Raw genomic sequence first — 21,250 nt, forward strand, 5'->3', positions numbered from 1 at the left:
GCTCTGAGTGTGATCCACTTAGAACTGAAAGGCCAGGTGAAATATAAATTCGATAGTATCTTAAAATAATAGCTTTATAGGTTTGACCTTAACATTTGCAGATTTTATCATCACAAAAATTGCATATACATCTTCCTTTCCTGGAGATCGGTAACAAGAAGTGTATATTTAATATTTCGCAAGACAATAAATACCTAGTAACTTTACAAATTCAGCAATTAATCATGCAAAATTTAAAATGTTAATATTTAGACAGCATGTAAGTCTAAGATGGTGTTCCAAAGGTAGAGAGTATATAGGGCTCCCATGGCCTTCTTAAACAAAATTTGTACAGTTTGTAATTTTGTTGTTCCTCACAGTGTAGATTTTTACAACTATCTTCTCCCAGAGATATGCCTTGAGATTACTTGCTGCTTCTCTATCAGCTACCTGGGCCAGCTGCTTTGGAATAAGATACCTCCAGAGCTTAGATCAGACATGGGCAAACTACGGCCCGCAGGCCAAATCCGGCCTGTTTAGATGTTTAAACCGGCCCACCGACCATCCGGTCCTTCTCCACGATTGGTGAGTGGAAGGAGAGCAAGCATCGCCGCCGACCTCAGTCCACTTGTGGCAGGCATGAGTTGAAGTGCTTTAGATGAGCTACTCCCTGGCTCTTCTCCTGCAACTTGCCCCGCACAGGGGGCGGGGCAACTTGTGCATGGAAGGAACAAGAGTGTCACTGCCGACCTCCGTTCAGCGCGGTTTAGCAGGTGGTGCGGTCGTGCGTTGCAAATGGCCAAGAGGAGGTCTTGCACCTGAGTGGACGAAGCGCTTGTGGTAGGCGCGAGCTGCAGTGCTTTAGGGGAGCTGCTCCTTGGTTCTCCTGAGCAGTGGGGCCACCGTGCAAAGCACCAGCACTGCTAGTCCAGGCAAGTACTGAGAAGGGAGGGGAGAGTTGGGGGCTGGGAAGCTGCTGGACTAAGGAAAATAAAGGGAGAGCTACTACTGGACCAGAAGGGGAGGGGGGCTGGGAAGCTACTGGACTAAGGAAAATAAAGGAAGAGCTGCTACTGCACCGGGAGAGGAGGGTTGGAGCCTGGGAGGCTGCTGGACTAAGGAAAATAAAGGGAGAGTTGCTACTGGACCTGGAGGGAGGGAGAAGGAGAGATGCCGCTGGGAGGGGAGGAGGGAAAGGGAAGGGAAGAGAGTTACTGTTGGATAGAGGGAAGGGAAAATGGGTACTGCTGAACAGGGGAGGAGGGAAAAAAGAAGGAAACAGCTTGCAGGGAGATTAGAGGAGGGGAATGGGTCAGGGTGGAATGGAGAGATCAGATGAGGGAGAGGGGAGAGAGAGAAATGAGAAAGTAGAGAGAGATTGATGCTGGGAAGGGGGTCAGCAGAAAAATAAGGAGAGAGGGACAAAGATGCTAGATCTGGTGTAGGAGAGATAAAAATGAGAGCATTGAAGCTGGAATGAATCATGTAAAAAGGAGAGAGGGGGTCGCAGCCTGGATGGAAAGAGGCATAGAACGAAGGCAGATACCATATGGAAGGGGAAGAGGGCAGACAGTGGATGGAAGGGGCAGATGCTAGATTGAAGAGACAGAGAGGGTAGATGCTGGAAGGAAGAGAGTGAAAAGAAGATGAAAGCACAAACCAGAGACAACAGTCTGCCCTTTTTTTGGGGGGGTGTTCTTTCTGCCTTAGCCCTATCTCTTACCATCATTATTCTGCGGCGCATCAGAACCTCCTCCCCCCAGTCGCCCAGCCCCTCTGGTAAATTTAAGAACCCATTGTGGCCCACGAGTCAAAAAAGTTTGCCCACCCCTGGCTTAGACTGAACTTGGGTATAAAACATTCAAGGCAGCTTAGAAAATGTATTTTTCCCACCAGCTTTCTCCCATTCTCCTTAATTTCAGAAATTTTTCCAATAACTTTACTATTTATTTTTTTCTTTCTCGGTTTGAAGAAAGGCTTGTGATTGTACTCTACCACCCTAACCTTGAGCTCGGCTAAATTCCCCTTTGTCACTGTATCCTTTTCCTCACTTCTTTATTGTGGTTTCGTTAATTCAAGTTTTAGTGTTATAGTGGACTTTTATATACCATAGGTGGAAACTGTAAATTTAGTTGGGAATATTTTAAACTTGGCTTCTTAACCTTTCCCCGTGTTATCTTTTGCCTTTTCTTCCCATTTGCTTAAAAATTCACTTTGATCTATATCACCTTGCTTTCTGACAGGAAGGAGTGGCCTAGTGGTAAGAGCTACAGGCTTAGCATCCTGAGGTTGAGGGTTCAAACCCTGCGCTGCTCCTTGTGACCCTGAGCAAGTCATTCAATCCTCCATTGCCCCAGGTATGTTAGACAGATTGTGAGTACACCAGGACAGATTTGAGTACCCGATTGTAAACCGCTTAGATAACCTTGATAGGCGGTATATAAATACCTAGTTTTAAAAAAATAATCCAAACAAATAAAACTTAAACCTATATTCCAAATAGAGCAATTCTGTAATTCTGGCTTTGCACAGCAACTTGGGTTCTTTTGCTTCGAACCATTTAAGCAGAATACATCATTCTGTAAGGGAAAAACCTTAATGGAAGTAACTTTTTGAAACTGTCCCAAAGGTATGATGTGGAGGAGTGGCCTCATGGTTACAGCAGCACTCTGAAAAGCAGGGAAGTGTCAGGGCCAGCAGGGAGCCAGGATTAAGCAGCGGGGGGGGGGGGGGGGGTATGAGGCTCCCTGTTCATAGGAACAGCCATGACTCTATCCCATGTGTCTCTTTGTGGAATAAGTGTGCCCTTCTGTTTCTAGCCCTGACTGAGTCTTGTCTGATTAAACAACATGGGTTTATGTACCTTGTTTCTGGACTGGACTAGCACTGGTCCTTGTGCTTCCTTGTGTTTCCAGCTGGCCATGATCCCTGCCTTCTGTTCTCAAATTCTGGATCTGTTTCCATTCCAGTTGGCCATGAGTCATGTATCCTTGGCTGCCTATGGATTATGCTTCATGTTCTATGCCTATGTATGAACTCCTAACAAAGGGGTGAGTAGGAGAATGTGCTATATATATGGAAGGAGGTGTAGTGGTTAGAAATACAGCCTCAGCTCCCTGAGATTGTGGATTCAAATCCCACACTTCTCCTTGTGACCCTGGACAAGTCACTCAGTCCTCCATTGCCCCAGGTATATTAGATAGATTGTAAGCCCACTGGGACAGATACTGCTGCTACTGCTATTAATTATTTCTATAATAGGCGGTATATAAATACTTAAAATAAATAAATATTTAACCTGTTTATGTGAGACTAGTGAAAATTAAATTGGCCTTTGAAACTGCATGCTTATTACTAGGGCATTAATCTCTTGTAGCCACCTATGCCACTCACAGGAAGCTAGAGTTCAAATCCCAGAAATGCTCCTTGGGAACTTGGGCAAATTACTTAATCTTCCAATGCCTCATGCGCGGCCTTAGATTGTAAGCTTTCTGAAAACAGGGAAATACCAACTATATCTGAACGTAACTTACTTTGAGCTAAAGGCCTGAGCTAAATCCAATCTCCTTTTTCCTTCCCCCCTCACTCCCAAAAGAAACTTAGCAAACAAAAAAAGGCAGCTGATTTAGCAACTTGCATGCTTATACTTGTTATCATGGACTGCTAAACTACTATCCCAAATGTGTGTGCAGACGTGTATACACACACACACTACTACAATGTGTCAGAGCTGTAGCTGGCATACAACACTTCAAATAGCAATCTGATTCTGTAGTTTTTTTTCTTTAAAAGCTTTTTAAGGCCTCATCATTTACTGCAATTTTATAAACCAAATTGACTTTTATATATGTCATTTTCCTCCTGTAAAGATACCTGGAAAACTAATATGTATTCCTAGTTTTTGTTTGGTTGGCATATTATATTTTGCATTTATATGAATTCCATGTTTAATAAAGAGATTTAAATAGACATGTCATTTTCCCGCAGTCTCTTTCATTTCCACTTGCCAGTTTTCTGATAGTACTCTAAAGACTGTATAAAGAACCCAACATAAAAACCACACAAATATGATATTGCACACCCCCCACCCCCACCTTAGCAGAACCAGACCAATGACTAATTCCTGAGGCACTCCACTAATCAGTTTTCTTACCACAAAGTGAATTATGTTTACCACTTGTAACAAGCAAGTGGCTATCAGTTGTCACTAGAAGGGAAAGTCAGAAAATGCATGTTCCAGAAGGCATTGGGGTCATCAGCTCAGGAACTTATTGGAAGCAGTCCAGCAGACCCTATGAGAATGAAAGGGAAAGTGTGTGTCCCTCTAAAGGTCAGGGGAGGGAGGGGAGCCTAGGATATACAGCTGATGAATGTCCTGGCTCCACCCAGATTAATTCTATAACCTTTCCTAGGCTGAGATAAAGGGAAAGAGGGGGAGGAAAGAAAGAGCCCCCCGCCCCAACCCAGGACTGGGAAGAGTATGCTGAGAAGCCTTGAATGAAAACCCTGCCATAGGAATTTAGAGGAGGAAGGTAAAGCCTTGTCCTGAGCCAGAAGCCATGAGGATTATTCACCCTCGAGAAGAGAAGACTGAGAGGGGATCTGATAGAGACTTTTAAAATACTAAAAGGAATCGACAAAATGGAGCAAGCTCACTCACCAGCAGGGGGAAAGGATGGTGAGCAAGTAACAACGTTATTCACATTGTCAAATGTGACTTGGACAAGAGGTCATGGCCTGAAGCTGAGAAGGGACACGGCCAGGACAAATGTCAGAAAGTTCTGCTTTGCACAGCGAGTGGTGAACGCCTGGAACTCTCTCCCGGAAGAGGTGGTGGAGCAAACCACCATTCTAGGATTTAAGGAAAAATTGGACGCACAGCTTCTTGCAGGACACATTGAGGGATACGAGTGACTAAGGTATTCGCCGGGGTACACCTGGCTGAGCCTCCGCGTGTGCAGATCACCGGACTGGATAGACCCCAGGTCTGATCCGGTGCAGGCATTTCTTATGTTGGTGCTAATCCTGTTGAACTCTTCTAGAGAAGATGGACTTTAGAGGAAATTTTGAATAACTATATGTAATTGTGGTTTGAGAGCAAATACTCTGGTAGATAGCAGTACTTTTTGTTTGGGAATGGTCCTGGGGAGGTTTTTGGCAAAAGGAAGCCATATGGGCTTCCACTCTGAAAAGTAAAAGGTATCAAAAGAGGTATAGCAGAATGCCAGCAGGAGAATGAGACGCCAAACTAGTATTTGGAATGGCAGCTGAGTTAAAGGGCACAAGTTTGGATAACGAAGAAGGGATGGTGAATGTTTTAAACATGATAGGAAGCAGCTGGTGGTCAATGAGGGCCAAATTCTGAAAAATTAGCGTTAAATATCAATGGGGCATTGTTGCGGGCGTTTTTGTAGCAATTTCAAAAATGCGAGTCATTTTCAAAAAAATCGCTTATGCAAATGTGGTCAGTGGACAGTAGAGAAGATTCGCTAAATTTGCATGTACCCATCGCTGTACAATGTATGCTGATGTAAAGTATATATAGTAAGAAGAGTAACCTCGATGTGAAGGACTATAACATAACATAGTACTTCTCAATCGCGTAGCCATAAGTTTTACACGGTTTACAAAAGATTATAAACAATAGACAATTTAATAATGGCAAGAAAATTATTTGACCAAGTATTTTGAAAAAAAGATATGCTTTCAATTGAGTTCTGAAATGTTTATAAATAAATGAATATATTGCACAATATTCCTATGGATTAACTTGGACTTTTGTTTTTCCTTAACCCAGAATGTGAAAGGACAGTAAGAGAGAACATTTCCAAGCTTCAAGCCTTACTTATTCTATTTTCTCCTGGTTTGGATGTACTGGGACCTCCTTGGGGAAGGGCTCCTCACACACTACTCTCTTGTCATCTAGCTTTCAACAAGTTTCTAATCCAGTCCACCACCTTCAGATTCAACCCTAGGCTCAGTTTATTCATGAACCTCCTAAGCCAGGGGTGTCAATGTCCCTCCTCGACGGCCGCAATCCAGTCGGGTTTTCAGGATTTCCCCAATGAATATGCATTGAAAGCAGTGCATGCAAATAGATCTCATGCATATTCATTGGGGAAATCCTGAAAACCCGAGTGGATTGCGGTGCTCGAGGAGGGACTTTGACACCCCTGGTTTACAACAAACACAAGTTGTAAAAATACAGCACACCATTCAAAATTCCACAAGAATACAGTGAGCTGGCATTCTAAGTGTCATGTGGTTGCTTTCAGAATATCAATTTTACTTTAATCCTTGAAAGTGCAGTTCAGATTATTTTCATTAGGGAATTATACTATCAAGGACCAACAGAGGCCCAACTGCTTTCACGGTGTCTAAGGCAGACATGGGCAACTCCGGTCCTTGAGGGCCGGAATCCAATCGGGTTCTCAGGATTTCCCCAATGAATATGCATTGAAAGCAGTGCATGCAAATAGATCTCATGCATATTCATTGGGGAAATCCTGAAAACCCGACTGGATTGCGGCCCTCAAGGAGGGACTTTGACACCCCTGTCCTAAGCCAAGCAGTAACAAAGCTTTGCTGAAACCCAAGTAAACTACACCAACACTTGTCCTTAATCTAATTCTCTAGTCATCCTACTGAAGAAAAACCCAATGGAAGGTAGATAGTTCACTATCATGTTCTTTAGGTACCAGAGTCTCCATTAACTTTCTACCACTGAGGAATGGCTTGCTGGTTTGCAGTTTCTAACCTCCTCTCCAGTAATCACTTTAATGAAGAGGGACCAATCTTCAGGAACCAAGCTCTCCTCCATAATCTACTGAACAGATCCTTCAGTTTTCATGAAAATTACATGAAAAAAAAGTTACCTTAATTCTTGTGTCCACACTAAGAAGTGTAAATAAGGCATTCATGTCTATGAGTGCTTGTCTAGTCTCTCTGTACACTGTTCCCAGGAAGTTCAGGGGTAAAGAAAGCTGGAAGAGCAGTCCGTTTACCATTACCAGGTCCCCAATTGTCAGGTTACCTTATAACACAGAGATAAAATGAAGATCTTATAAAAGGCTCCCATGAAAACCGCAAGTAGATATTCCTTAATAGTAACATCTAGTACACCTGGAGGAAGTCCATACAAATACACAATGCAGAACTTCTGCAGAATTGCACAGTCACGCTCAGTCTTATTGCTCAGTGATGCCCCTCCCTAAGGCATTGCTCCAATGGGATGTGGCAGCGGCAGTGATTCCCACACACTGCCTGCAGTGGACAGGCTTCCAGGTTAATAGTAGGCAGCATGCAGGTATCGCTGCTGCTGCTGCTGTGACCCAAATAAAGCAACACCTTAGGGAGGTAGAATGGTCAGTGAGGTAGGGGGTAGGAGTCTCCCAAGCACTGACTAACACTTCTTCCCACAGGAGAATAATTCCCAAAAGCCCGCTACTCTAATCCCTAACCATCACCCCTTGATATTCCTTGGTGCTAAATCTCTCATGATTTGTCGAAGCCTCTTACACTTAGATCCATTCTCTTGCACTCTTGAAGGGGTGTGGGAAACTCTGTTGAAATAAGGAGTCTTTCCTATGAGTTTTGGGGACAAGGGGGGAAGCCAGCATAGCTCATTCTTCCAGCAGCTGAAAGAAGATTTGCACGTAAGACAACCAATCCTTTCCACCAGCAAATAAGAGAAGTCATGCTTACAGCCCAGAGTGGCGCCCTTCCCTTCTCCCAATGGCTACACAAATGACAAAAAAATCTGGGGAAGGAGACAGGGAGCATTCTGTATGATAACAGAAGGAATGAGGGGAAAAACTGGAGGCGATGGCTCTCTCTCCTATTACCTCATTTTCTTCTCATGTCTCCAACCACATTCTCCCCCCACCTATGAGAACATCAAAATGAGGTTTCCATCTTCAGACCCTGTTGTGTGGATTTTAGAAATAACTGTCTTTCCAAATCGAAGCTCAAAGCAAGTTGAGTATGTTTGAGAAGGGTTACAGACTAGATTCATCAACAGGAAGTACATCATGTTACTGCTGTATTAGCTTGGGTTATTTACTACAAGTCCTATTTTATGTAATGAGACATATTTGCTAAAGACCACACTAATGCTATAGTGCACTGGAGCAATCTAGCGCTAGAAACAAGGATGGTTGAGTATACAAGTAACTTAACCAAAGAAGGGCAATAGTATAGCTGAGCACCCACATTTATAGGCCACTTAGAAATCTAAATGTACAAAAGATTGTCATTTTCACTGGTATGTTCCATGTACATTTCTTCACAGAGAGAGTGGTTGATCATTGGAACAAGCTTCCAGTGCAGGTGATCGAGGCAGACAGCGTGCCAGACTTTAAGAATAAATGGGATACCCATGTGGGATCCCTACGAGGGTCAAGATAAGGAAATTGGGTCATTAGGGCATAGACAGGGGATGGGTAAGCAGAGTGGGCAGACTTGATGGGCTGGAGCCCTTTTCTGCCGTCATCTTCTATGTTTCTATGTTTCTATGATGGGTCATTTGGCCTTTATCTGCCATCATGTTTCTATGTTTCTATAATCAGAAAGTTCTATGACATCACAATGCAGGTGTAAAGAGCCTTAGCCTATAGGAAGAGGAGATGCAAATGTTAAGAGCCTTAGCCAATAGGGAGAGGAGGAGAGAGTGGCTGCTGCAGACACCAGAAAGTATTTCTTCACAGAGAGAGTGGTTGATCATTGGAACAAGCTTCCAGTGCAGGTGATCGAGGCAGACAGCGTGCCAGACTTTAAGAATAAATGGGATACCCATGTGGGATCCCTACGAGGGTCAAGATAAGGAAATTGGGTCATTAGGGCATAGACAGGGGGTGGGTAAGCAGAGTGGGCAGACTTGATGGGCTGTAGCCCTTTTCTGCCGTCATCTTCTGTTTCTATGTTATCATGTTTCCCCGAAAATAAGACAGTGTCTTATATTAATTTGGGGTCCAAAATCACACTAAGGCTTATTTTCGGGGGATGTCTTTTTTTTTTCATGTACAATGATCATCTCTCCCTTCCTCCTCTCCACTCCAATCCTTTCATTTCCTCCTGTGCAGCATCTTTCCTCCCCTCTCACCCATCCCTTTGTGCCTTCCCCTGCTGCATTTTTCTATCCCTCCCATCCCTCCCATGAAACAGAACCCTTGAGCAGCATCCTTTTATCCCTCCCTCCCATCCCCCCCAAGCAGCAGAACCCTTGCACAGCATCTTTTTATCCATCCCTTCCCCCCCCAGCGCAGCAGAACCACGCCAACCTTCCCACCGCGAAACTGACATACTTCCCTCCAAACAGCAGCGTCGGCAGCATTTTAAACAGGCTGCTTCATGGTCTTATCCCGCCAGGTCCTACCCTCTGCCGCATTGCCACAAGACCAATATACCTCAACCCCAACAGCAGCATCGGCAGCACTCTAAACAGGCAGCTTTGCGGCCTTCCCTATGCTGCGTCGCTGATGACATCAGTGATGCGGCAGAGGGTAGGACCCAGCAAGAGAAGACCACGAAGCAGCCTGTTTAAAATGCTACCAATGCTGCTGTTTGGAGGGAGGTATGTCGGTCTTGTGGTGGGAGGGTCGGCGGGGTTCGGATGGGAGGAAAAGATGGAAAGATGCTGCACAGGGGATGTAATGGAGGGGAGGGGGAGCACAGGGGCAATCTAACTAGGGCTTATTTTTGGGGTAGGGCTTATATTAAGATCTACCCCCAAAATCATGCTAGGGCTTATTTTCGGGGTAGGTCTTATTTTCGGAGAAACACGGTAGGTGGCACAGCAAAGTGACTAGGTGCTATACACTTAACTCATGTAGCATTTAAATGCTAGGGGGATGTTCACATTGGTGATGCATAGGAGAGGCACAGGCAGAGCTGCTACACATACACACACATTCTAGAAACCTGTGCACTCAAATTTGCAACTAAAGTGCAAATTTACATACTCAATTTACAGAATAAGGCCCAGATTCACTAAGCAAACCGATCGTGTACTGATCGGTTTGCAAGCCCTTTGCGACCAAATTTCCCTCCAACCCCATTCACTAACTCCTGTAGCGATCCGATCCCGACCCTCCCATGCAAATTAGCAAAACCCCATGCAAAATAGCCAAGTGATTGATTCATTAACAATTGCTTGGCTATTTTGAATCGGGTTTTACTATTAGCAAACCGACTGATAAACCTGTCGGTAACTGAGTTACCGTCAGGTCTGCAGGTTTTTTGACAGGCCTGCCTGTCTTTTTCATTCATTTTTTTCCATGGCACAGATATGTGTTACACATGCAAAATATCTGTCCCATAAAAAAAAATTAATAAAAGACAGGCAGGCCTGTCAATAAAATGTACCCACACACATACAAACACGCCTCTCCCCGAAGAAAATGTGCCCCCCCCCCAAGCAGGAGGGATGCCAATTTCCTCTTGCCATAACCACTAAAAAGAAAACAACAAAAAAAGCCACAACCCCCAACCGGCACGGACCTCGTCCTCCCTCCCTGCGACCGGCACGGCCCACCCGCCCCCGGCACCAAAAAGCTGGGAGCAGGAGGGGTGCTCAGTCCCTCCTGCTCCTAGGCTTCCCACCCCCCGGCCCACCCCTGGTCGGGCCGGCCGGCCTGCCTGCCCGCCCACACCTCCCTCCCTGTACCTTTAAAATAGTTGGAAGCAGGAGGGGTGCCCGGTCCCTCCTGCTCCTTGGGACATCTTCAAGAGTAGGAGGAAAGTCCTCCCTCTCCTGCTCCTCCGGCCACCGCCCAATAGCAGCCTTAGGCCCTGGCACATCATTTGATGCACGGGGAGGGGCCTAATGCACTGATTGGCACCATCTCCATACAGAAATGAGGCACTTTCAGCACCGCATTGACCGCCTTGAGGTCCAGAATCGGTCTCTAATCATCGGATCCTTCCTTTTGAACGATGAAATATATTGAGAATCTCCCAGAGCCTGAGTCTCGCTCTGGTATGGGTTCTATGGCTACAATATCCAGAAGTCTGTGGACTTTGGCCTGCACCTGAACCACCTTCTTGGGAGTGGCTCGCAGAAAACGCTCAGAGGACAGAGAAACTCCAGTTTGTAGCCATCCTTGAGAACCTCCAGGACCCAGCGGTTGGAGGTAATGGCCTGCCATTTCACCAAAAAAGCCGACAACCACCCCCCGATATACAGGGGAGGATACATCAGCCTGTTTCTTTTGCAGAAGCCTCCAGACGACTCCCTGTGAACGGCTGATTGAGACCCACCGAAGCATGGTCTGGCAGATGAAGAGGAGCATTGTCCCATGGAAGAGCCCGGATATGGACGAGAATATCTGAACGAACGGAAATTAGGACGCTCTGAACCCCTGGAAGGGTGGGATCTATTCACAGGCAGCGACTTGGGCCTGCGATCCTGCACACTGGCCAGAAGGTCATCCAGACCCTGGTTGAACAGCAACTATCCCTTAAAGGCCCCCCGGCTCACGGTCGCTTTAGAAGAAGAATCGCCAGACCACTGCTGGATCCAGAGCATCCTGCAAGCCGAAACGGACTAAGGGAAAGCTTAGCAAAGACTTTCAAAATGTCATATAAGGCATCAGCCATATAATCCACCACCGCCAAATCAAACAGACGCTTAAGGACAAAATCCACACTGGGGAGAGAAGTGCTCTTGGTGACCTGTGCCACTGAGGAATCTACCTTTGAGGAAACAAAACGCTTGTTAAAGGCATCTGCCAGGGAATAAAGCTTCTCCACGGCACGAGCACAGTACAAGGGACCCTCAGGAGTCTCTTCAAATGTCCATATGAATCCAAATGAGGTCATGATGATCAGGAAGAGAGGTAGATTGTGGCCTCCAGTCACTCATGAGGGAACATTCTGCAGCGACAGGCAGCTCAGACTGCAGCTTTAATGCCTGTAGAGATTCAAAGATCAAATCCACAATAAGCATGTGCATGAAAAATCTGTGCACAGTGGGATCCTCGAGAACCACCAGTTCTGCCACAGATGCAGCCACCGCCCTCCTGCAAAAGCAGAGGTATAGAAAGCGAATCTGGTGCAACCGTGGGCACTATCTGCGCACCTGCTGGCACCCCCTAGGGGAGGAAAAAGAAAAGACCCTGGACCACAGTCATAGGGGTCCCTATGTCCGGCATAGAGGCCGGTGGAAGGGAGACAAGCAAAGACTGTTTCCCTTCCCCACCCCCCAATTATGCCTAATAAGCATATCAACAAAAGCCGGGGGAAACCCATCCTCCATGGCAGGAGCCGACCCCTGCATTCCAGTTGGGGCTGTTTGGAGGATTCACCAGGTTTATCCCTGAGATGTGCTTGCGTTTTGCTGTAGCTTTGCCTGCGCACTCCTCAGGGCCTCCCAATGCCATTTTCACAGGAGTCGAGACAGAAGGCATAGAAGACCCTACACGGAGGTCAAATGTATCGAATCCGCGCAAGTCTCTCACCCCTCGCAGGCTGCACTGCACATGGAATATGGCTGCACATCCGACAGCCATCCACCACAAATGAGGCATGAATCCATGACATTCTGACCTTGGGAGATCATCTATGTGGTTTTCTTTCAAAAATGAAGCTGTTAAGTATAAAAAAATAACTTTAAAATCAAATCTGGAAAAATCCAAGATGGCCACTAAAGCCCTATTTGACTAAAAAAGCCGGGAAAGCCACAGAGATCTCTCAAAAACAGAGACATGCAAGGGGGTGGGGGGCAGGACATGCAGGGAAATCACCTATAAACCCCTTTTGAAAGACACCCCCCCAAAAAAAAAAAAATAAAAAAAAATCTCTGATTCAAGCTGTTAGCTGGTACTCAAAGAAGCATGTGCTGACAGGGAAACACTGCACATGGAGCTAAAACAGCTCACAGGGAGATCCTCTGCCTCAACTTGCTGGAAAGCTGAACTTTCTGCCCCACCAGCCTGACTTCCACGGCTGGTCATCTCCGCCACCCTTGGACACGCCACACAGCATGTCTAGAGGAGGAACGCAGTCTGGATCCGATCCCAGGTGCACCTCCACGGAACTTCAAAGCTGGTCCTCGACCCACTAGCGGACGAACCTGGTATAAGCTAGCTCCCAAGGGAATGGTTTATGAGCCTCGATCTGATGTGCAGGCTGTCCAAAGGGCTTATACCGACAAGCAGATTTTTCTCCAGAAACAGATTTTTCCCAAAGGTCTGCGATCTCCTGCAGTCGGAGCTGTCCCCGCTGGGCAAAAAAACCCAACAAGCTCCTACAGCCTGGCTTGTAGAAAGAAAGACTGAGGAACTGGCACGGTGATGAGGGGGAGGGGTTTAAATATCTGACATTTGAGGCTTCCTACAATTTGAGGCGGATGGACGAAACTAATCCATTTGTCCCGCAATAAAGTGGGATTGTACAAGAAAACAAAATTACCAAGATAAATCTCTTGCAAAATTATCTTCCCTTAATTCATAGACACATTTTCGGCACTTCTCTAATTTATTAAAAGCCTGTCAAGCCTGTCCCTTTATTAAATGGCAAGAAGGGGGTTAACATTGTATCGTGATGTCTAAAACTGCGAGTCAACCTACAACTCTCACACAAAAAATCCTATATAATAAAACCCTAGCCGCGCATGCGCACTTACCTGCGTGCTTCCGTGATCTCTTATCTGTGATCAGTAGGTCTGTGGCAAGCAGGAGTGCGGATGCAGCGGCCAGACAACTCAGAGAAACACAGCACAGCCGCCGACTCCCCCCTCCTGCCCTCACTCACCGCCAAAACCACCACCGCCAAAGCCTCCTCCTTCTGGCCGGCTCACCCGCCTTTAAATTAAGAGAAAAGCGCTGCACCGCGCTAACGCTGGCCTCGCCGTCTTCTGTCCACTGTGGCCCGCCCTCTCTGACTACTTCCTGTTTCTGCTAGGGTTGGCTGCAGTGGATAGAAGATGCCGAAGCCAGCGGTAGCGCGGTGCAACGCTTTTCTATTAATTTCAACGCGGCGGCTGGGAAGGGGACGGCGGAAAATGCTGATGCTGCACAGGGAAGGCCAGGAAATGCTAATGCTGCACAGGAAAGGCTGGGAAATACTGCTGCTTCACAGGCAAGTGTGTGTGTGTGGGGGAAATGCTGATGCTGCACAGTGAAGTGTGTGTGGGGGGAAAATGCTGCTTCTGCATAGGGAAGGCAGAGACATGCTGCTGCTGCACAGGGAAGTGTGTGTGGGGGGGAAATGCTGCTTCTGCACAGGGAAGGCCGGGAAATGCTGCTGCTGCACAGGGTACTGTGTGTGTGTGGGGGGGGGGCGGGACCGCGGGAAGGGAAGGGGGGTAAGGGAAATGCTACTGCTGCACAGGGAAGTGGTGTGTGGGGAGGGAATGCTGCTACTGTGGCTGCTGCACAGGGAAGTTGGGGGGAGGATTGAAATGCTTCTGTACAGGGAAGTAGGGTGGGGGGAAATGCTGCTGCACAGGGACATGGAGGGGGAGGGAATGCTGCTGTGGCTGCTGCACAGGGAAGTGGGGGGGAAAGAAAAGACAGACAGCTAGCACCCGTTAATGTAATGGGCTAAAATACTAGTTATTAAATAAATATTACAGAACAGCAGTTCAAGCTACATTTCTATGGTATAATGAAATGTAGCTCTGAGACGAAACTCGCTGCTAATGCGGCATGGAGTGTCAAAGATCAAGCATGACTGATCTAAAAATACAATATTCTACATTAATTGCTTTCTTCCAGCTCCGAATGGCAGCTTTGACTCCTTGAAAAGTATTAAGGCTGACAGATTTAGAAAATTAAATTGCTGGACACTTGTTTTCACCATAGAAATACGCTCGACAAATTAAACTAAAGCTCTTGCTACCCCTAACAAGACATTATTACAATGAATAGCCTGGAGCATGGTGGGGTTTCATTTTAAAGATCTAGCAATTTGAAAATTCTGCAGTGGTTTACAGCCATTGTCTGGTGGCATGATACACTGAAAGCCTGGTTCAAACCTCTTAATATATCTGTACGGGATGCAACAGGTGGGGGGTCCTTTATCAACGCACACACACTCCAGCAGAAAGATGCCACAGTGCCAGTTCAGTAGACTGCAGTTTATCTCCCTAGATAGCTGATAACTAAGATTTAAGATTCTGAACACAATTATGAACCTGAAGACACAGAACACACATACAGGCTGCTAATGAAATAGCACCGAAACTTAAATAAAAACCTTTCAGAAGGGGCAAGTTCCGCGAACGTATCAGTAAGAGAAATAAGAAGGAATCTGAGCAGTGTGCTTATTCAAATACTGGCATTTCAGTTGCTATCAAAAGTTGCAAACTCTGAGCAAGCAATATTTTGATGCCTCGTGTGTACATTATATTAGCAGATTAGGTAACTGGACATGACAAAGTACTGTAATATGACAAAAATATAATCCATTTATGCATATCAAATATACCGGTACCAGTTTTGAAAAATGTTGTTGTGGCATTTAGAAAACAAAAATTATGAAACTTTTGACAGGTTATTGCTCTAAAAAAAAAAAACCAAGCATGCAAACAGGAGATATCTACATACAAATAAGTCCTAAATATATTCTTATCACTTAGTCTAGTAGTGTTTTCATGGCTGAATTGCAGGCTGGTTGCAGTCAAACAGCAGAATGCTGCATGAAGAAAGGCTAAAGTGGAGAAATGGTTCAAAAGCAGGGCTCCTAGAGTGCTATAAAGTTCCATTTCTTTGTACACGTTGTTTGAAAGGACTGCATGAAATCTTCACATCAAGGATAAACAGGTTACTTTCCATTAAAAGCTCACATCACAAATTCCAACAGTCAGAGCAGACCCAAGGTCAGTATCTTCTTGCTCTCGTTGCCAGCAATAAAAAGCTTTCATATATTTAAAGCCACAAAATGGAATCAGCAAGGGAAATTGCAAAAGAAATTTAGAATCTGATCATGCATTCAAAAGATGTACCTCTCTCTCTCACAAGAAAAATGTGTGTTAATGAAAAATGCTTAGAACTCCAAGGTAAACGTGGGTCCTCAAGCAGAGCTCATCAAGCTCAGGCTTAGCATCCCAAATTTGAGTCAATATTCTTGCAGGTAATATACCGTAAACCAGGCGTTCTTAAGCAGTGCAGCCAGCACCTCCAAGGGGTGTGGAGGACTCAGAGGGAAAACCAATGTGGAGAAGGGCCTCAAAATCTAGTATTATCACTTATGAATGGCCATTCTAGTCAACAACATTATGAACCATTTATAAACCACTGTAGTGTTATGTGTAACTTTATTGGCAATAGAACTGTACTACTGTAATTTTGGTGCAAGTTAGCATCATTAGTGGCCAACAGCGACACAGGTAGCCATCAGTAGTCACTACTGAACAGGTGATTTAGGAAAGGAGTGTGGGGGGCTTCATTGATCAATTAAAATAGTGTGGTGACCAAAAAGGTGTATAATGTTTGAACTGCATATAAGCTAAAAACATTTTAGCCAAGTCTAAGGGCCTGTTTTACAAAGCCACACTGGCCCCGAAGCTCATAGAGATTTAAAGGGCTTCGGGGCTAGTGCGGCCCTAAGTTTTATTCTTGCCATCTTTCCCATACTGCAAATGCACGGTGAGGGGGAGAAAAAAAAGAAGTTAAGAACAACTGAAATTAACAGTGAGCAACAAATTTCTTACCAGCCAATATCCCCTGACTGGCCAGAACCATGATGGCTGTTAGACCAACACTGAAAATAACATTTTGTCCAAAGTTCAGCACAGCCAATGTTGAGGTAGTCTTTAGTGAGGCATTTTCATAGATTTTCAAAAATCCATCATATCGTTCAGCTTCATATTTTTCATTATTGAAATACTGTGAAAACACACATGGTTGACATATTTAAAAAAAAAATATTCACACACATTTAAAAAGAAAAACAGTGTAAGTATCGTCACCTGTTAATGAAGTCAGTATATTTCTTCTAAATGGGGTTAAACCATTTATTTCAAAAATGATTATTACTGTGAATGAATACCCAATACCATATTCAGATGTGAACTTAAAAATATTTTTAAATATATTTTTTCAGCCTAGGGCAGTGACAGTGGAAACTTGTATTTTGATTTCACAGTGGAAATGCTATAATATCCAAAGACAAGACACCCATACCCATCCCATGTGAGAAAAAATATATATATACAGTATATTTTTAACAGACGTGCTTTCTAAGATTATAACTTTCTAAAATACACTTATAGTAATCTTGATAAAGACAATACAGTATATACAATCCCCCTCTTTCTTCTATATCATTAGACATACCGATCATCAGTAACACTAATCACAAAATATTGTTAGAAAATCTTCAAGCTGCTTTTATGAGACAAAATTTCAACCTCATTAAACAGTATCAACATACCTGCACTCTAACTAAATGCCTTCCTTCTATCAGCTATCAATGAAGATGCAGTTTAAGGCGAGAAATACATAATGGTCCAGTCAAAACCAACAGAACACAGTTATCAGTTAATACTTGAGGAAAGGGAAGATTAGGTTCTTACCTCCATAATCTTCTCTCTGGTAATATGGCATACGAGTCCTGATGATTGAGTTAACTTCCCCTAACCATGAGCTGTGCAGAAGGAATCGTACACTTTTTCTTCAGCTCTGCCTTCTTCCTCAGTGGGCTGTACTGCCTCTCCAGTTTGTACCAAAGCATTTGATAACCACTACAATACGAAACATAAGAAGGTGGGATATGGGGAATTTCCCTGATGAGACATTTCTGTTCTGCTCTGTAACAACCATACCATACAGTTTCTTATACCCCACAATATTTCAACAAGGATTCAATATGGTTTACAATAATATTAATGAACAATAAATATGAACAGCGATTTACGGGCTTAACGAGAAAAGAGATATGTTCAACATTTTCCAGAAGTGGTAATATGAGTTCAATTGACACAGGTACTGTGGTAGACTATTCCAAACTTTGGGGCCATGGAATTCAAAGTTAGATCCATACAACATTTTCCAGTGAATATGTGAAGGGGGATTGTGTTGATCGAGAGTTGTAGAACGATTTTATAATGTTGATTCAGGAGACTAGTCCATTTGAATTCTCTCCATGTATAGCTTTATGAACCATACAGGCGATTTTAAATTGAATTCTCTCTTTTACAGGTAACCAGTTTAATTCTTTCAGCAGTGGACTAACCCTCTTGAAGTGGCTTAGTCGGAAAATAGTCTGGCTGCTGTATTTTGAAGTAGAGCGCTGCATGGGAACGGGGACAATGGGAATCCCATGGGGACCCCCCAGGGTTGAAGGCACCTCAAGGGGCTTGAATACCTTAGTGCGCCTTTTTCTGCCCTCCATCCACACTTGCCCCTCCACAAAGCAGCGTGCAGCACACCCAGCATGCCGTCCGTAGCTGACCTGGAAACCTTTCCTCCACTGTCACAGCCAAGTGCAGCGTGCAGGGCCCCCAGCCCTATGAAGAAGTGCGGTTGGAAGGCAGGAAGGAGGCAGCCAATCTGGATGGCTCCAGTAGTCTTGCAGGAGGGGAGCACCAAAGTAGTTGGGCCTTAGATAGGAGGGAGGGAGTACTGGACAAAGGAAGGGAGAGAGAGGGAGCACTAACTTGGGACAAAGGCTGGAAGGAGGGGGGCACAAACTTGGAACACAGAAGGGAGGGAGGGAGCGCGTTTGGACACAGAAGGGAAGGGGCATGAACATAGGACAGAGAAGGAAGAGGTCACAAACTTGGGACATAGGATGGAGGGAGGGAAAGAGATGCTGAGGTGGAGAGGGAATAGAAAGGGAGAATTGTTAGGCACGAGTGTGTGAGTGAGAGGGAAAGAGATGGTGCACATGGGGAATGGAAGAAAGAGGAGAATTTTGGGGCATAGGGAGGGAGAAGAGTGAGGTACAGATGCATGGGGAGGAGAAAGATGAGAGGGAGAAATGTTATGGTGGTGGAGAAGGAACAGTGGAACAGATTGAAAGGGATGCAAGAGGGAGGAATATTGGACATAGTGGTGGAGGGAATGGAGGGAGAGATGTGGCATAGTACTGGAGAGGGATGATAGAAGGTTTCCATTGGCCTTGAACTGAACGACCACTGCAATGAGCACCCCAGCAGTAAAGACTGGCATCTGTGGTATCACCCATGAGACTATCTAAATGGGCATACCTCTCGACAGAGATTCTGGATGGAGCCACCAACACAGGCTCGCCATGCTTCCTCCATCCAGGCTAGTGGCATCTGAAAGAAATCAGTCTGTGGAGACCAGCGAGACAATAGGGTGTCCTGAAGTGGGCACATATGAGCCTTCACCCAAGGAACCACTTCTATGGTTGATGCCATAGACCCCAATATCTAGTGATATAGTGCCATGCCGTAGGTGCTGGCATCATCAAGAGGTCTGAAATTTGTCTCAAGATCTTCCATTTGCGTGGCTTGGGAAGAAAAAAATGACCTTCTGCAGTATTGAAACAAATTTCCAAATAATCTAGGACTGGGATGTACTGAGTGGCTTTTCTAGAAGTTGATGATCCAGCCCAGGTTCTGCAATAGATGGACCACTTTCACCACTGTCTTTTCCTCTTCCAACTTGAACGGAGCTCTGATCAACCAATCATCTAAATATGGATGCACTTGTATTCCCGCTTTGCGGATGTGCCACCATCACAACCATCACCTTGGTGAAAATGCGAGGTGCCAAGTCGAATGGGAGCATGGAGAACTTTAAATGTCTTCCCAGTATGTGGAATCTTAAAATACTTCCTTTGCTCTGGGAATATGCATCAAATCCAGGGAGGATAAAAATTCTCCTGGCGCCACCGCCACAATGACTGAACGAACAGTCTCCATGTGGAATTGTGTCACATCATATCCAGGATTGGCTTCCAGTCATCTGAGTCTTTCTTTGGCACTATGAAGTATACAGAGTATCAGCCCAAGTCCAATTCTTCAGGAAGTATAGGATCTATGGCTTGAATGAACAGGAGCCTTGTCACCACTGTCCGGACTTTAACCACTTTCTCTGGTCACCCAGCCATAGAGCCCACAAACAGATCCAAGAGTGGGTGACAGAATTTGAGTTTGAATCCTTTTCAAATAATGTCCAGCACCCAGCTGTCCAAGTAAATCTGCTCCCAAGCCTCCCAATAAGTCAATAACCTCCCATCTATCTGCAGATGTACGGCTACTGATCTGGCATCATTGGAATTCTTGGAGGCTGCTGTGATGCGAGAACCAGAGGATTGAGATTGCCTAGTACTTTCATAGTTGTCTAGATCCCTGATATGATCTCTGAGCAGAGGCTCTTCCTGAATACCGACGATGTCACCGAGAGCCTCAAAAATTAGTTTGAACCGACCTACTAGGAGTTCATGGTCTGCTGATATGGCAAAGCTTTAGGGTGACGATCTGCCACACTGGCCATAAGATCGTCCAATGCCTTACCAAATAGCATTTGTCCCTTTAAAGGGAGCCTACTTAGTGTTGCTTTAGAAGCAGAATCTCTTGCTCATTTTCTGATCCAGAGCATTCTACGAGTGAAGATAGCATAGCCAGAACTTTGCTCATGACTCTGATTATATCATATAGAGCATTTGCAATACAGTCAACCCCTGCCATTACCAGCTGGAGGTAAACGCTGTCATCCATCTAGCCAGTCCGATGCAATCTGATATGGTAAGCAGGTGCCATAATGAGGCTGCTGTTGCTGCTTTAATTTCCAAGGCCTCAAACTGCCTTTTGAGGACAACATCTACCTTGTTGTCTATGACTGGCTGACTGACTACATCCCCGACTTCATACTACTGACAGAGACTTGGCTACTCTCAGAGGATGACATCATCTAAGAATGCCTACCCTCCAACTACAAAATCCTATCCCTAGCAAGAGAAAGAGGCAGGGGCGGAGGTCTAGCCATAATCTTCAAAGACCATTTAATCTGCACCATGCTAAGCTCTAAATCCTCCACATACCTAGAAATCCTATCCCTAAAGTTAACCTCGGAACCACTAGCCGACGCCTTAATGACCACCCTAGCCTACATCCCCCCTAAAAAATGGTCCACAACAAAAGAGGAATTTTATGAATTCCTATTAACCAACTCACTAACAAGCCCTCTGAACCTCCTTAGTGGAGACTTAAATTTACACTTAGAGCAATCTAACCAACCAGAGATCTCAGAATTCTGGTCCGTTCTAGCCACACCAGACTTTCCCAAACCACCTCCAGTAATAACCCACAAGAAAGGCCACCAATTAGACCTTGTAACTTTATCCTCAAAACACTCGACAA

General features: G+C 45.1%; 1 protein-coding gene across 2 annotated transcripts in view; it reads right to left on the minus strand.

The window, feature by feature from the left end:
- The window catches only part of ABCB7 (ATP binding cassette subfamily B member 7), a 177,075-nt gene that overhangs the window by 61,163 nt on the left and 94,662 nt on the right, over positions 1-21,250 (minus strand). For both annotated transcript variants that reach the window (XM_033945786.1, XM_033945784.1), the window contains 2 exons: positions 16,631-16,805; positions 6,855-7,012 (listed from right to left, as the gene is read on the minus strand). In XM_033945786.1, coding sequence (XP_033801677.1) covers positions 6,855-7,012; positions 16,631-16,805 — 333 coding nt within the window. The remainder of the gene's footprint in view (positions 1-6,854; positions 7,013-16,630; positions 16,806-21,250) is intronic.

Source organism: Geotrypetes seraphini, chromosome 5 (genome assembly GCF_902459505.1).
Source record: "Geotrypetes seraphini chromosome 5, aGeoSer1.1, whole genome shotgun sequence".
Lineage (NCBI taxonomy): Eukaryota > Metazoa > Chordata > Amphibia > Gymnophiona > Dermophiidae > Geotrypetes > Geotrypetes seraphini.